Raw genomic sequence first — 16,387 nt, forward strand, 5'->3', positions numbered from 1 at the left:
AAACCTGGGCTTTTGTGTGGACTCTGCCATGAGCTCCCTGCACATTCTTGGGCCCGTCACTGCACCCATCTATAAAATGGGAGAGGTTTGGACTACATGAACTTTGGCCAGGTTCTCCCCATGCAGCCCTTTCACTTCACAGACAGGAAATGGGGCCAGAGAGGAAAAGTCTTTTGTCCGCCTCACAGAGCTAGCTAGCATTGTCACGGGGATTAAATAAGTTACTATCTCTAACATGACACTGTCTGGTACCACGAAGCTCTGTGTGTTAAATAAAAATAATGGAGTGTTGGCCTAAAACCCAAGGCCAACTCAGGTTGGCCTTTCAGATTTAGAAAACAAAAACTGACTTGAACCTTGAACCCAGGAGCAGACATCTAACTTGCATCAGAACACCCAGAGGGCTTGTTAACACAGTGCTGGGCCCTGGTCCAGGGTCTGATTCTGTGGGTCTGGGGTGGGACCGAGAGTTTGCGAGTCTCTCCAGCTTCACGGTTACGTCAGTGCTGCTGGTCCAGCGACCCCAGTGAGAACCACAGACCCTGAGGAATGAGTTACTGAGGCTGCCATTTCTAGCATCGGCAAGGGAAAACCTGGGGCACAGCAGGCCCCTTCCTCCTTTCCCAGGCGTCCGGGTCTCCCCAGGGCCGACATGTGGTGGCCCAGCAGCAGCTCGGCTCTAGGCCATGCGTCAGTTCCTCTTGGCTGCACCTGCGCCCACCTGTGCCTCATACCGAGTATCAGCCTAGGATAGCTTTCAACAAGAGGGCAGCCCCTCCTCTTTGCAGGGGGGTGGGTTTGACACCCAGTTCTGAGAGGTCTGTGCCGAGAGAATCAAACACCAACCAGGCAGGTGAAACCCACGCATTCTTTATTGCCAACTGAAGCTAAGGGCTCACTCGCGTTGTGGGCTCTGATCTGGGGCTTCTCTGCCAGCCCGAGCTTTCCCAGAGAGGCCAGGGCACACTCTCCAAGCAGAGTAGAAAACAGCTTCCAGAAGCAACCCCCTGAAAGGGCCTGAAGTGAGGACCCGGAGAAGCAGCAGCTTGGCATGTGGAATTCACCAGAAAGGCAGGTCCAGAAGGCCAGGCAAAGCCAACCCTCATCTCCTGGTGACTTCCAGCCACTGCCTTCGCTGGGATTGCACGCAGACTCTGAAAAGAACTAAGAGGCCGTGGGTCTTGGGGGGCACAGACTCAGCCCTGGTGGTGCTGGGGGAAATCTGAGGACCTCCACTCTCCACTCTCGGGACGTCCCCAGGGCCACCCCAGGCCCTTGCTTCTCAAAAGGTAATGTGCTTGTACGAATCACCTGGGGCTCTTCTGGAGAGCAGGTTCCGATTCAGAGGTCTCGGGTGGGGCGTGGGGTCCTGTATTTCTAACAAGCTCCTATGGAGGCCAGTGCTGCCGGCCCACGGACCACACTGAGTCGCCAGGCTCTGGCCACAAATGCCTTTGCGTGTATCAGGAAAGTGCACCCCTTCTACAACAAGGAGAAACCCCATTCCAGGACACAGGGTGAATGGGGCCAGGCCAGTTTGGGCTAAACGGCAGCCGCTGCTTGCCCCCAGCTGAACTCAGTAGCCCTAGGGATCTTGTGTGGCCCCCTCACCCTGAAAACACGATTCTCAGAGCTTGACCAACCAGGCCTTGGGAGATGAGCAGAATAAACAAGCCATCTCTTGGGACACCAAGTGCTCAGGGACACGTCAATGATCGACCAACCTGCCTGTTTCTTGCCAAGAGACGGGAGGCCTGGGCAGCGGCAGCCCCAGGGCTTGGGAAGGGGAAAGGAAGGAGAGCATTCTCAGAAAGGGTTCTGCTCTGAGCGGTGGTTTGGGCTCTGAACAGCTTAGTTCTAGGAGTAAAGAGTGGCCACTGGTCCACGGATGTCAGATTTGGGTGGCCTGGCTCGTGCCAAGTCCTGGGGCCTCAGGTGTCTCTCCCAGACAAAAGTCTGGACGAGGTGGGCTCTGATCTGCTTGCTCCACAGATGAGAAAGTGGGAGGTAGGTGCCTGAGGAATCAAACGGTCAGGGGTTCTCCAACCACAGATGTTGTCAGGAAGAAAAAGCCCTCGGCCCTCTCTTGGTAGAGCGACTGGTTGTCTCCGTTTGCTGGGTGCTGCGCCCATGTCAGCACTGAAAGTCCCACGTCCAGAGCAAACAGGGATGGCTGGTCACCCTATTGCCTGGCCACACCCTTGACTCCGTGGAGGACCTAGAAATGACTAGGTTCTCAGGGCTTCTGGGGGTAGCCTGGGAGCTGGCCGGCTACAGATCCAAAGGCCCATCACAGTGCTTTCTGCCTGCAGGTGGAACAATGACAAGGCAGCCAGATCGCTGCCAGAGGAAGACTGTGGTGAGGGTGGCATTGGTGCAAATGGCTTTGCTTTTCTCTGGGCCACCTCTTCTGTGACTCAAGGGGTGATACCAGGCACACCTGGTCACTCCTGAGGGAGGGATGGAGCACTCAGAACTTCTCACCCCAGAGATTTCTTAATTACCAGGGAAGATAGAGCCACTTTGATCTGCTCTCTAGTTTCCTGGCCTGATGGTCCTTGGGCTCCTATACACTCGTTGTCAGCCCTGCTATAGTGTCAGGCCATACTCTCTGCCACATTCCCATGACTCCTAGTTCAGGCTCCCGCCAATCCAGCGACCCACTGGGCTGAGAATGGGGCACTGTGAAAGGCCTCAGTCAGGTCACTTCTTAGGAAGCAATAAATAGATGCAGGTTGTCTTCTATTCCTCTCAGGTGAGTGACTGGCTCTCAGCCCTAGAAACAAGGCCTCAGCCCACAGGGGCCAGAAAATGCTCAGCGATCCTCAGCCATGGGCTCAGAAGGTACCCGAGGATCTGAAGGTAACTTATAGGCATGTGTTTTCTAAAAAGCCTCCAAGGAGCCCAAAGGTGACAAAGGCCCCGCATCGCCGCCCCCTCCCCAAATCACAAGACTCAGAGAAGGTGGGGGTCTGCCCAAGTTTGCAGAGAAGCTGTGAGAGCCCAGCGTCTGGGCTCCAGCCCCTGCCGTGCCTTCTCCCCCTGGGCATTCCAGGGCCCACTACTGCTCTAAGCTACCGACCCTGGACCTCTGCACCCCTTCCCACCAAATGCTGTTCGGCCCACCCACCCCCAGCCCCCAAGCTTCGCCTCCCATGGTCCCATGGGACTCCCTCCCCTCAGGGTGCCAGGCCAGGTGGCTTCTGTCCCTTGCTGGGTGGGCATGAGGAGGGAGGTCTAAGGTGGGGGGGCCCGAGCGCCCTCCGGAGACATGAGCATGTCAAACTTGATGAGTGGCGGGGCGATGACGCGCACCTCAGCATTCAGTGGGTTGAAACGGAGGTTGATGGTACGCAAGGCGGGCATGGCGGCCAGCTTCTCCACGGGCACATCTGTCGGGGAGAGAGGGCAGGTTAGGGGCCCGGGGCCAAGCAGGCAGAGAAGGACGATGGAACCGGAAGATGGAGACACTTGGCTGCCTGGGAGACCAGAGCACACGATGGGAGCTGCTCTCCACCCCCCCACCACACGTGGGCTCAGCTCCTGGCGCCCAGCCGCCCAGCCCCAGGTGACGGGCCATCAGGGTCCACCAGGGCACTGCACACACATGCAGAAAAGCATCCTGAAAAATAAAGTTAAACGTAGAATCCCCATGTATCCCAGCAATTCCACTCCTGAGTAGAACTGAAAGAATTGCAAACAGGCCCTCAAATACTTGTGCACAAAGGTTCACAGCAGCACCATTCACAACAGCCAACTGTCCATCAGTGGATGATGGACAAAATGTGGGGGCATACTTTAAAAGCGTGCACATATTCTGCTTCTCCTCTAAGTGTAGTACCCAGCGCCCCTAGATTTAACATCCACCGATGATTCTTGCCTGATCTGCTCTTTATGGTGGTTATAAAATGACTTTCCAACTCCAGCACCCCTCAGCATTCCTCTACGCACCAGCCTTCCCTTCTCTCTCACTTATCTATTTATCATCAATGTTTCTAATGGTTTACAATTAATTACTGTAGTTAATTACCTTGGTGCTCAAATTGTCCCATCTTTGATCAGTGGGAGCTCCTTCGATCTGGCTCCAGTTGACTCTTAACATGCCCCTGGCACTTTTTGGATACATTTCCTTATTTTCCAGTAAGGCTCATCTCCAGCCTTCACCGCCCCAGCCGTGGAATCAGCCATCAGGAAGTCCTGCTTCCTCTCAGTAGGGAGGGTATCGGTGCCTGATACTAAATGCTGCTAATGACCAAACCCAATGTTACAATCCACCCACGAGGCTCCCTGTATGTCTGACCTGTTTGCTTTTGACTGTTGCCCAGACCCTAATCCTGTGTCCCCACCACATTCTGTCTCGCTGCTCTGTCAGTGATGGACACCCGGGTAGCCTCCATCTGTCCTGAAGGGCTAGCATGACACTGTCTCTGGAGGTATGCCCAGGATTAGGGTTGACTGCTCTGTTGAAGGCTATATACATGGATACCTCATTCATCTGACTGCTGTCTAGAACTCCTGCTGAGTCAACTAGAAGCTCCAGTCATCCTGCTGCCCCAGGGCTTTCAAAAGAGGCTGCCTGGACTTTCCTGCCCCCACGTCCAGGCTGACAGACACTGAGCCCCTAACCTTCAGTGACACACAAGAGAAGCAGTGTCCTTCTCTTCCTGTGCCTTGAAGCTCTGCAGTGAACGGCAGGCAGTACCTGGAAGAGGGTGAGGAGCGCCCACACTGGGCTGCTGGAAAGAGCCCCAACTGCATCCCCTGAAGACAGAAACACTCCTCCCCTCTGAGTTTGGTAACTGGAATGTGTACCTACCCCCTAGCTCCTCTGGAAGAAGGAATGGAAGGCCACTAGCTCAGGATAGTTCCTCATATGTGCATGCCACCCAAGTTTATAAAGCACTTCCATTATTTTACCCTCCCCATAGCCATGGGGGTAGAGCAGCACAAATGCTCCTCTGCCCACTTTACGGATGAGGAAACTGAGGCTCAGAAAAGACTGACACTCAAGGGCACACAGCTCCTGCCCAGTTTGCTGCCTGCTGGCTCACAGCGAGCTCCACAGTGTCCAAGGCCAGCTGGGTCAGGTGGGGATGGGAGGGGAGAAAGCAACCCAAACAAAGGCTTCAACCTGAACTGCCAGATGATTCAGCACCCAGGGGAGTTCCCAGGGGCCTCTTCTCCTCAAGGCTGCAGCCCAAGATGTTCCTAGCAAGGTTGGAGTTTGCAAGGATTTGGGTCTCCAGCATCTCAGTTTTGGATCACATTGTTGTGGATAATAGTTTTTTTGTTTAACTAACACGTGTCGAGTGCTTGCTGATTTAAGCTCTTTACATGTAGTTTTTTAATCCTCACAATAGCCATGTAAGTGGAGTACTGTTATCTCCATTTTATGAGGAAAATGAAGATCAGAGAGGTTAAGTAACTTGCTAAGGTCACACAGGTAGGAAGTGCTGGAGCCAGGATATGAAGCCAGGCCTGCTGGCTCCAGGGTCTGTGCTCTTCATTCCACCTCCCACACGGCTCTCCAGCCTGGCATACACTCCACCAACTGTGAGGACACTCTAAGGGGTTCCCTTAGTTATGGGAGATTGAAAACAGTCTTTCTGCAGGACACCCTGGTACCCAGGAGTGTCTGGCTTCCCCTGACTAGGATGCTCACAGCTCTCTGGGCTCCCCACCCAGGAACAGCTCCTTCTCAATGCCCAGGGACTCCACCTCCAACAGAAGGCAGGGGCACAGAATCACAGAATCTCTGAGGTCCCCATGAGAGGCACTTCCTTGCTAATCTGCCCTGAGAGAAAGGGTTTCCTGGAGATGTTATCAGATTGGTTCTAGAATCTTCCATGCCTCCTGGTTCTGCTCTGGGTCACAGTGCAGAACAGACGTGTCCCTTCTTGTCCACGACAAAACTCTTCTGAGACTTGGAGCCCAGTAACCACCACATGCCTCAGGCGAACACTCCTAGACCCTTCACTTCATGTAACATTGCACAGGGACAGTTGGCTAAGACGCTGAACAGAGCTCTGGAGTCAGATGATCAGAATGGCTTTTCCAGTGTCTCTGTTGCCCTAGATGGGATCTGTGAACCTCAGCTTTCTCACCTGTACAATGAGGGTCACTCTGCCTACTTTACAGGGAGGCAGTGAGAAATCAATAAGACAACTATACGCAGTATGCCAGCTCAGTGCTCTAGCAACACACACTCCACAAGTGGAGGGCCCCCTGCTCCCCGTTGCTTGTCTGGTGCCTGCACCGAGCACACTAGCTGAGCACTACCCCAATCCCAGAGAACGTGCCCCAACTTCTGAGCAGGAAGACACAGAACTTGGCCAACGACGTCTCAGCCAGATTTCACCACTGAGATGCCTGGATGTAAGGTCATGTGGAAAGGAAAATGGTGTCAAGCCTCAGACGTCTCCTGAAAGCGCTGTAAGTCCTAAGCCCCTCACCACCCCTCACAGGAGGTCAGAAGCCCTGGACATGGCTTCAGCTGAGAGTACCAACTGGAAGGGCCCTCGAGGTACTCATTTTCATGGATTGCTGGCGCGGGGCGGTATAGACCATAGCAGAGAGACCATCAGAGCTGGGAAGAAGTTGAGGAGACTGAGGCAGTCGGGGGAAGCAACTTTGGCCCAATCACCCAGCTACTGGGCAGCCAGGCTGATGCTGAGATGGAGCACACTCGATTAGAGCAGAGAGGAGCGATGTGTAGGCTTCCCTGGGCCTCGTGAACAGGCAGCCAAACCCCCACTCAAGTCTGCCCTCCCTTAGCACCTTGGGGTGACCTGGCTCTGAGCTCCCTGAGGGCCGGGCTCTGGTCGTCAGACCATGGGCCCAGTCCCTTGGCATGCCCTGGGAGCACAAGAAACTCTTAAGCTCCTGAGGGCAGAGTCCTTGACGTTGAGTGCTAAGAGCAGAACGCCATACCTGGCACACACCATGGTGGGCACAAAAAGACATTCTGGGCAGCTGGGGAGTTGCCAGGCTGTGAGGTGGCTGGGAGTTGGGTCACAAGCAAGAAGATCGGCTGCAGGGTGGCAAGTGGGGCTGGTCATCACCTGTCCTGCGGCAGGAACTGACATGACAGATGAGAGGACACATGGTGGCAGTGAGGGATTCAGAGCCCAAGGCAAACGTGGAGGCTCGGGGAGGCAAAAACAACAGCGACAAGTCTGTTTCTAGAATGTGGGGTTAGGAGCAGATATTGCTTCTGGGAGGGGAGGCAAAGCAAGAACAACTGATATCAGTTCCTCCCCCCTCCTTTTGCCTTCTCTTGGGCTCACTGGTCTGCTAATGTCCCATTAGGTAGCTGCCAGCCTCAGCTCTTCTCTGTCCCTCACTGGGCCCGGAGTGGGGGCTGAAGGTAGGGGCTGCCCATGGCAGTTCTTGGCTCTTTCCATGGGAGCGGGGTCCCCAAGCTCCCTGCTAATAATGGCTGAGAAGAAAAGGGCTAAATGGAACCTTCACCTTTGTCACAGCAGCAGCAGCTTGCAATGGCCACGGCCAACAGCACAGTCAATGGAGGGGGCAGGAGGGACAGACATCACTCCCTCTGCCACTGACAGCCCGTATAAGAATACCCCCTGCTCTGGGGTTTTAAGAGGCAAAATCATTTCACGGGGTATTACAACTGCCATGGGACGCGGAAGGAAATCGAGGCCCAGGGAGCTTCTGTACCTTGTCTACATGGGCCTGGCAAAAAAGGCTGCTTCTAGGGATGGATATTTGAGGCCCTGCACTGGATGGTTCCTCACAATGACCCATTTTGCAGATGAGGAAACTGAGCCTCAGATTCTCGGTGCTGACAAAGATTCACTGACTCTACTCTGGCTTCCCTGAATTTTTCAACCAGGCCAGAATTTTGCACTTCCGTGCTCATCTTTCCTTGTCCATTTTAGCCAGAAACCTGCTAAGTTGGTTTAGCCTGTTAACAACAGGCCCCAAATGGAGTTGCTTATGCTGAGCCCCATATCACCACACTGAGACTAAACTTACAGTTTCAGCTCTCCCAGAAATGAAATCTTAAACCAGTCAATCAGGAATCACCCGATGGGCACTAGTGAGGTCATCTGCCTGGTGGACCCCTGCCATCCCCTAAAGGAAAGTACCTTCGCAATAACCAACCCACTTTTCTTGCCTGCAATACCTTCCTTGTTCCCACTCCCCTCTGCCTAGGTCTTTAATTCTGTACAGTTCCTTGGAGCTCCTTTCTCGCTGCTAGATTGGAATCGTTGAAGAAAGACGATAGGATCTTTAAAATGTACTCCGTTGAATTGTGTTTGTAATAAGCCAGAATCCTCAGCCCTCAGTATGTGATCATCCTCATACGTCTAATCAGGTTCCTGACCTTCCACCACCTGCGAGGTGATGTCTGCTCACCCTGGTCTACCTTCAGCAAGAATCCTGTGAAATCATTTAGCCAGAATCTCCCCTTACCCATGATGGTTTTCCTCTTAGTAATTTTCTATCCACTGACACCCCCTAACCTCCACTCCTTGGCTATAAATTTCCAATTGCCCACGCTGTATTTATAATTGAGCCAGGTTCTATTCTGAGGTCTCTTTTCTCTTGCCTCAGCAGTCCGGAGTAAAATCTATTTGTCTTGCTTTAAACTATTGTTCAGCTCTGGTTTCTCTTTGCCGAAGCGCTGGAGGTCACCAAGCCAGGAAGTGCTGGAGGCAGGACAGTTCTCGATAGTTCCTGAACCCCAAACCCCTCTGCGTTGCTTCATCCCACCACACCAAGGGGCAAGGCCAAGGCCATATTCGGTCTCTGGCCCCTCAGTTCCCAAAATGTGATCACGACAGGAAGGTTTCAAGGTGCAACTCACTCAGGGCTGGACCCTGGGCTGAGGGCGTCACAACATCAGCTGTGAATACGGCCTCACTTCAGAGATGGGGGCTGAAGCTCAGAGCGATGATCAAACCATCTCCCCACCTGCCACTGGGGATCACTGGTTCTGCCTCAGTTTCTCCAGAGAGGGTTGAACTAGGAGGTGGCTAAGGACTTTTCTCTCTCTGAACTCTGACTCCTCCACCCCTGAGCCAGGGAGGCCAGCAGCCTGCAGAGTGGCCACTGCTCACGAGTGGGAGGAGTCTCTCTGTGACGCCCCTGCTTGTACGGCATGAAGACCAGCTGCAGCTCAGCCTTGGAGCAAGTCTCTGCGACTCCAGGCCTAGCGACAGCAGAACTGCTTGAATTCTCAGCCTGTCATTTTCACATCTACCACTGAGCTGGCCTCTCCAGGGTCTGCGTTGTTTTCCTCACCACGCTGCTGAAGGACAATGATAGCCTTCTCAGGTGCAGAGAGGAGATTAAGTGAATCTCTTTCCCCTGATTTCACTGCTAAAGTTGTTTGAGCTGCTTAGAGGCAGGAGCAAGGGAGCCACTAGACTGTGTCAAAACTGGCAGAATCAACAACTTGAAACAGCCAAGCCGGCAGGTGCTAAGCCCAAGAGGCCAACCCAGCGTTTCCAGCGAAAGCTTAAAGACTGTTCATACTCGCAGCATCCTGACCAGAGGGGAAGATGGCTGGCGAGGGGAGAGGAGGAGGGGCCATGATCTGCACTGTGTGGGTGGGGAAATTGAGGCTCGGCGAGTTTAAATAAGTTTCCCCAAGGCCACTTGGCACATGGGCAGCAGGGTGGGAACAGAAGCCAGGCCTCTGGACTTGGGACCATCTGGACAGGAGACTCAGCCCTCCCCTTTCCCATGGGCCATGCCCTCGTCGTCACTCAGCAATGGCCTGCTGATCCTCAAATCCCAGCTCAAAGGCCACCTCCTCTGTCACTCCCCTCGGTCCCTATCCAAACTCCCATCACGCTTTACACCAGTCTTGTACCATGAAGCATGCTCTGAAACCTGTGAAAACCTTGTTTACCCCCATAAGTGCAGTACGTAGCACAGTGCCAGATGAATGAATGAATGAATGAATGAATGTCTTACCTCCTGAATTAGATCAGACGTTCTTTCAGGCTCAGGACCACCCTGAGCTGGGCACACAGTAGACCCACCGTCAACACCATTTTATTAAAGAACTCTGTGGCCCTTCCCCTGGCCCTGCCCCATTCTATGTGTTTGCCAGCAGGGGCCAGGTCTCTGTGGACCAACGTGGTGATAGGACATTGGCCCTTTAGCACTAGAAATCCAATTTAGAAAATGAAAAAATATCGATGAGCAAAAATCAAATCGCCCACACCCTACCCTCTAGAACTAATCACTCTTAATGTGTTAGCCTATGGCCTTTCCAATGATTTCTTTTAATTAATATTTCATATTAATTGTTTAATATGCATGTACATTCACACATACACATATTTATATTTCAAAAACGGCCTCCCGGATACCGTGCCATAACATACTTTCCCTGATGAGACACTGTCGACATCTTCAAGGTGACGAGTCAGTGACATTATTATGGCTGCATCTAGTCCACGGCACGGAGGGACACCGCTTAGGCTCCCACTTCTGCTGCTGGTCATTCGGGTTCACTGCAACTTTCCCCATTACAGACAATTAGAGGCTTTGAGTTCACAAGACATTCCAGGGTTACCTCATCTCTTTCAGCCTGTGACTGTAGAATATAGGATGTGAGGTTCCAGAATTCCTTCCTGAAGCCAGAATAATATTCTTTTGACTTTCCCGTGGCCCCAAGTGTCTGTTGGTGGCGATGGACTTATGTTGTGAAGCCTGGTATCCTGACCCACGGCAGGGGTGAAGCCCCCCATCTGGATTAAACACCACAAATGCTGGCGCAGGTGGGACACAGTCCACTGATGGTTCCTGTCATCTCACCAGGACGCAGTCAATGACCCTTTCCTGTGTGACCCTCCTCCCACACGGGCAGGTGGATCCCGCCCTCCTCCTCCTGCAGAGAGCCTTCCAAACTGCCCCCTACATAGATCTGTGGAAGTGTAATCGATCATACCAGAATCAGAGTAGGCAGCACTTAAGAGAAAAGTACTTCCGCAAGGTCACTTGATGTCCCTTCACTAATCATTAACACTGCTGACTGGCAAACTTTTGTAGGCCAGTGGGGCCAGCTAGAGGCAAGATAAGAAAACACAGTGACTTCACACGTGTGCTGCCCATAGTCTAAAAGGATGCTGACTGAGGGGAGCAGGGGCCTGGGCCAGGGAAGTGGTAAGGGGCACTGAGTGAGCTTCTGTGCACAGAGGTGACCCAGCCGAGACCAGCCATGGGCTGGGCCCACGACACAGAAGGTCCCTTGTGGAACTGGGATTCAAGGTTCGCCAACCTGGTGGCCCCGGGCTCAAGCTTTGGCTTCCTTGGCCTCTTGGAAATCAATAGTGGCAGCCCTTACCCTCCCCAAGCTGGAGTGTCCTGGAGAGGTCACGCATGCCTGGCTGACCCACTTCTCCCCTGAACTATCTCTTTCTGGCCAGAAATGCCCGATTTCTCAGGACCCTCCAGCTTCTCTGCCTCCGTCACCAAGAGGTTCTGGCCAGGGAGTGTGTGCCTACACCTTCAGAACACCTCCTTATAATGACACCTGGGATACTCGGGAAAGATGCAGAGGCAGTGCCAGCCCTAGTGTGTTAGGCCTGTGGGTGGCACCTAGGAGCCACCTTCGCCTCCCCCCGGGGGGCTGCAGGCACATTCATGCTTGAGAATCGAGGCCGGCCCCACAGCCAGAGCTGGCCCCCACACCTCAGCCTTGACGCAGCTCTTGGTGCCTGGAGACCAAAACAACCAACATCAAGGAGACGGTGCTAAGCTGAGCTGAGTTTCGTGCAGCTCTTCTAAATGCCACAGGACACAAGCAGGCACACTATGGTAACCTGGCAGGATAGGAAATCATGCCTGGAGCAAGAAGGCTCCTGGGCCACACGCATAGACACGTCCCTCACTCACAGCTCGGTCTGTGCCTTCAGAAGGCTTGGCGGAAGCCAGGTGGGGTCAGTGACAGAGCCTCCCCCAATCCCACAGAGCCCTGGAAAGACTGAGCGTCCTGGTGGGGGTGGCACAGGAAGTAAACAAATAGCTCCTGCCCTCAGGAACACAGAGGACACTGCATGCCCTTGACAATCCTACAAGCTGAGTTCTGTGGCCCTCAGAGTAGGTTGTACAGAACAGGGAGTTCTAAGTCCCCTGCTGAAAGGGGCCAGTTGGGAGAGTGGGCAGGGCCAGAGACCCAGGCCCTAAGCTCAGATCTGACATTTAAAGTCCTGCAACCTTGGGCAGGCCTCTCACGTCTCTGAACCCCAACCTTTCGTCTTTAAAACAGTCCTTCTGCCTCAGGGGGCCACATCGGACAGCAGAGGGGATCATAAAGCACTCCCCACAAAGAATGGGGTTACGGAGGTATAAAATCCCTCCTCGCCCCAGGCTGGCCAGCAAAGGGGCACCGAGTGGGGTCCCCCACCACAGCCTTACCTCCTGCATACGCCCCAGCCTGGATCTGCTATGCAATGAAAGTCGGACCATAATGACTCTCTGCAGGAATAACAGTCTTATTGGCTGCTCTGGAGACAACCAATAAGTAACTAAGTAACTCAGATGACCTGGCCCAAGCCTGGCATTTATCTTCCCAGTCAGATTCGTCTGTGCTCCCTATGCCCATCCCTCCTCCTTGCTAGAGTCCCTTGCTCTCCCTCCACCTTCCTCCACCTGCCCCCCTGCACGTGGGTCATTGGAAGGCCCTGTATCTCAGCATCCCTACAGCCCCGCAGCCCCAGGCTGCTCTGGGCTTCTTTCAGGGCCTCCAACCGCTTCCCTTAGATGCTCTGGGAGGGCCTCAGAAAAGAAAGACCACGCTGCCACTGTCTCTCATTAAGTGTCTGTTATTCCCCCTCATGGAGCTGTTGGCGTGCCTGTATCTAACACTTGCCTGGAGGACTAGAACCGCTAGAACTATGTAATGTGTTGTGTGTGTCCAACGTCTGGAAGTGAGGGGTGACGGGACATACAGATGGAAAAGTAATTGCCTCCCCTAAAGGCTCTTCTTCCTGGGGGCTGGCAGACGTGTGAATGGCTCCTTTGTAAATCCTTCTCGTGCTTGGAAATTATAGTTGCTGATACCAATTCACTATTCTTTCTGCTCAGGTTTAAGATCAATGCTAGAGCAAGAATACCTCCCTTACAATTGGAAAAGAAGATAAGCTCCTAAGATAACCCCCTGGTGGGAATGAATTAGGTAAGACCCAGCCAGGGAAACTAGCTTCTGGGAAACAAAAGCAGTTAGTTGGTGGGGGCAAGGTGGGGTGGTCAGGACACCGGGAGAGAAAAAAGAGTGGGGAGGGTCTGAGCCAGTGGTGTGCTGGCTAATGTTTAACAATCTGCTCCCTAGAGGGGAAAATACCCGGATTTGTAGCATTTGTGATTTTTCATGGTGTAACTACTCCCACAATGGCCAATTTCAAGCTACCAAGGTAAGCTTGAAATCGACGGACTGCATACAATACCACTGGCGAGCCAAGCTGAGTATCTAGACTGCAAGCTCCCAAACAAAAGGTGCTGGAACTCAGGCCAACTCCTCATCTCTTACACAAGGAATCTTTGGCATAAACTTGTCCTTTGGGAACTGGCCCACTGTTTTACTATCTATATGTTCCCTGTTGCCTTTGGCTATTGATAAAGTTCCTTCTGAAAATGTCAAGTAAGCAGGCTGTGTTACAGGGAAACCAGGAGAGGGGGTTTTGTGGGCACTGGGGCAGCAGAACACCGTGCCCAGGGCCCAGGGGACAGTAGGTAAGTGAAAAAGAGGCACCCAGAGGGAAGGAGGCAAGTCTAGCCCACCTCTGTCCACTGTCAGCTCTCATGGCCAGGCTGTTGTTCTTCTCATCCCACACCAGACAGCCATTGGAAGGAGAGGGAGAGGGAGGTGGAGCTTCTTCAGGGATGGAATGTGGTTGTTGACAGAAGGTTCTGGTCTAACTCAGTGGTTCTATCTTACCTGCACATTGAAATTGTCTGGGGAGTTTAAAAAAATCATTACGCCTGAAACCCACCACCAGAGATTCTGATTGAATTGGCATGGAGTGTGGTCTGAAGATGGGGGTTTGAAAAACCCCCTGTATGATCTGAATGTACAGCTAGTTTGAGTACCGCTGGTCTTCCCGGTGAGACTTAATGAGAGAATCTGGTGAAACTACTACACTTTCATCCTAGGATACTGCCTACCTGCTTCAATGCGTCAGGCAGAGCCGTCAGGAGCGAGGCTGAGTGCCTGCGTGGCTTAGGAAATCCTGCCTCCGTACCAGACACCATTCTCTTCATCCCACGGAAGTTTCCTTCAACCAAAGTGACGTGCTTCAGCCACAACTTTCCCGTGGCTTCCTAGCTTCCTACAGCTCTGTGCGAAAATCTCTCCTTATGCAAGGCATTGTTTGCATAGTTGGGGTTCTGGAGAGAGACTGCCTGGGTTGGAACCCTGGCTCTGCCCAGGTGCCAGGTCATTTAACTTCCCTGTGCCTCAGTTTCCTCACCTGGGGGGAATAACAGTACCTGCCTCATAAGGTTGTCACGAGGACTCAACAACAGCACACTTGAACAATGCTTAGCGAAGATCCAGGCATGACATAAATGGTCACTGAATCTCTGCGGCTGTGACTGACCATGCCACAAGCCCCGAGAGAACGAGGACTGTGCTTTGTCCATCTCTGTGTCTAGCACAGAGCAAGCTACTCAATGAAAAAATGACAACTGGTGAACGAATAAACATTTCCCAACAGCCTAAATCCCTGTCTGTGTCCGTGCCCCTGCAAGTCTCTTATCCGCTGAACAAGGCCTTGCAAGGCTGAGCTCCGTGATTCAGAGCACTGGGACTGCTCTCCAGCACTCTGGACAGAGACACGTCCACCATGTCCCCACGACAGGCAGTACTGGAGATTGGCTGGCTAACCAAGCATGGAAGCATCTTCTTTTATTTGACATAAATGTCAAAGAACTTCTTTTCTTGCTGCTTGTGTGCGTGCTACCCACAGAGTGCCAACAGCATCCTGGATAATTGGAAGTCTGGGTAATCCAGGCATTACCGTGTGGTGGTTGGCACAGGGAATGCCATCCGGGCAGAGACTAAGTGTGTGAAAGGTCATTTGCCCAGAGGTCCAACTTGCTAGTTCCCTACAGGCAGACACATGGGCAGGGGCTGCAAACGGGAGCTTCCCTTCCCTTCATGTCTGGGGCCATGTTTAATTTGCAGGAACTGCTGTTGAAACCTGTTTGTTTACTCCCTGGCCTCTCCCTCAGCGTGGCCCCATGGCCAGCAAGTTCTCCCTGCACCGTTTGTCTGATGGTCACCTCCCCACGTTGCTTGTTAGCAGATTGATGCCTGTACCTACTGCTTGCTGCTGTGGGCACAATTCGGCGCTCTGCGGGCACTGGACAAGGGTGTGCCAAGCAGAGGGCATGAGTCTGCTGTGGCAAACAGGCAGCTGCCACCCTGGGCACTGTGACACCCAATGCTTGGGGGGAGGGGAGGGGAGGGTAAGGCTCAGGCTGTTGCCAGCTGGCTGTGCTCAGAGGGACAACCAAACCAAGGGCAGGAGACAGTGCCAGGGGTTTGACTATGTCCTCCATGAATGACCTGCCAGCCCAGACAGCCCCTGCCTTGCCAGGCTTGAAAGCTGTCCATTGAGGTCATGCCCCCTTCTCAGCTACTAAGTGCCTGTCTCAAGTCCCTTCCTCGCCAGACCCAAGAGTGGGACCAGGAACGGCAGAGAAGCATGCTTCATCACGTGTGCATGTGGTGAAGGAAGGAGACGTGGGTTCCAAGCCTCTCACTATGCCACTGTCTGTTCTGCCAGGATGCAGAGCCTTGCGTCCAGAAACACTTGTTTTGGCCATTTGCTATTTCCTCCGTCCCATTTAGGTCTGGTGGGTCGACAGATGGATAGCCTGACCTCTGAAAGCTATTGAGGCCTTGGCATATCTCCCCTTCATTTCTTCCTGGAAGTGGGTCCCTCCTGTAAGGCCTGGCACCTTCGGCTGACCAGGACCAGGGCTTGGCTAAGCCCCAAGTGGTACGAGGTGGAAAATGGTGGCTCTCGAAAAATGCAAGCAGCCAGATTTCACATGTTACATTTACAGCTTGGGCAGAGGCTACTGACAGAGCAGCTTGTTGGTGCGGGGGACACAGGCATACCATTTACTAATCCACATCATATTAGACCAGCCCCTGCCCCGCCCACACCCCCAACAGAGCCTGGCATCTGCATGGGGCAGGGGAAGGAGGGCAAGAGGCCAGCTTCTCTGCTTTGACCTGCCTTCAGGGCTGACCGCCTTCTGTGGCAAGCAGGGAGCTCCCAGAAGTGTATTTGCTAATCAGCGTCTTGTAAAATGCCCCCTAATGAGGCCTTGCAGTGTGACCCCTCCCAGGGGGAGCTCTTGCCAGGGCTGAGGGAGGTCAATGCAGGAAAGCTAT

General features: G+C 53.3%; 1 protein-coding gene across 4 annotated transcripts in view; it reads right to left on the reverse strand.

Moving 5' to 3' along the window:
* Positions 1 to 855: 855 nt before the first annotated feature.
* Positions 856 to 16,387, reverse strand: part of LRRC20 (leucine rich repeat containing 20) — a 69,958-nt gene continuing 54,426 nt past the window's right edge. The window contains exons 5-6 of one of the 4 annotated variants that reach the window (XM_081074527.1): positions 3,316 to 3,392; positions 856 to 2,306 (exon numbers count right to left, since the gene is read on the reverse strand). In XM_081074527.1, coding sequence (XP_080930653.1) covers positions 2,229 to 2,306; positions 3,316 to 3,392 — 155 coding nt within the window. In that variant the 3' untranslated portion in view covers positions 856 to 2,228. Of the gene's footprint in view, positions 3,393 to 16,387 lie in introns of all 4 variants that reach the window. The other 3 variants (XM_081074528.1, XM_081074525.1, XM_081074526.1) reach the window with 3 other exon arrangements.

The sequence above is a fragment of the Rhinolophus hipposideros genome (genome assembly GCF_964194185.1).
Source record: "Rhinolophus hipposideros genome assembly, chromosome: 15".
In the NCBI taxonomy this organism is placed as follows: Eukaryota; Metazoa; Chordata; class Mammalia; order Chiroptera; family Rhinolophidae; genus Rhinolophus; species Rhinolophus hipposideros.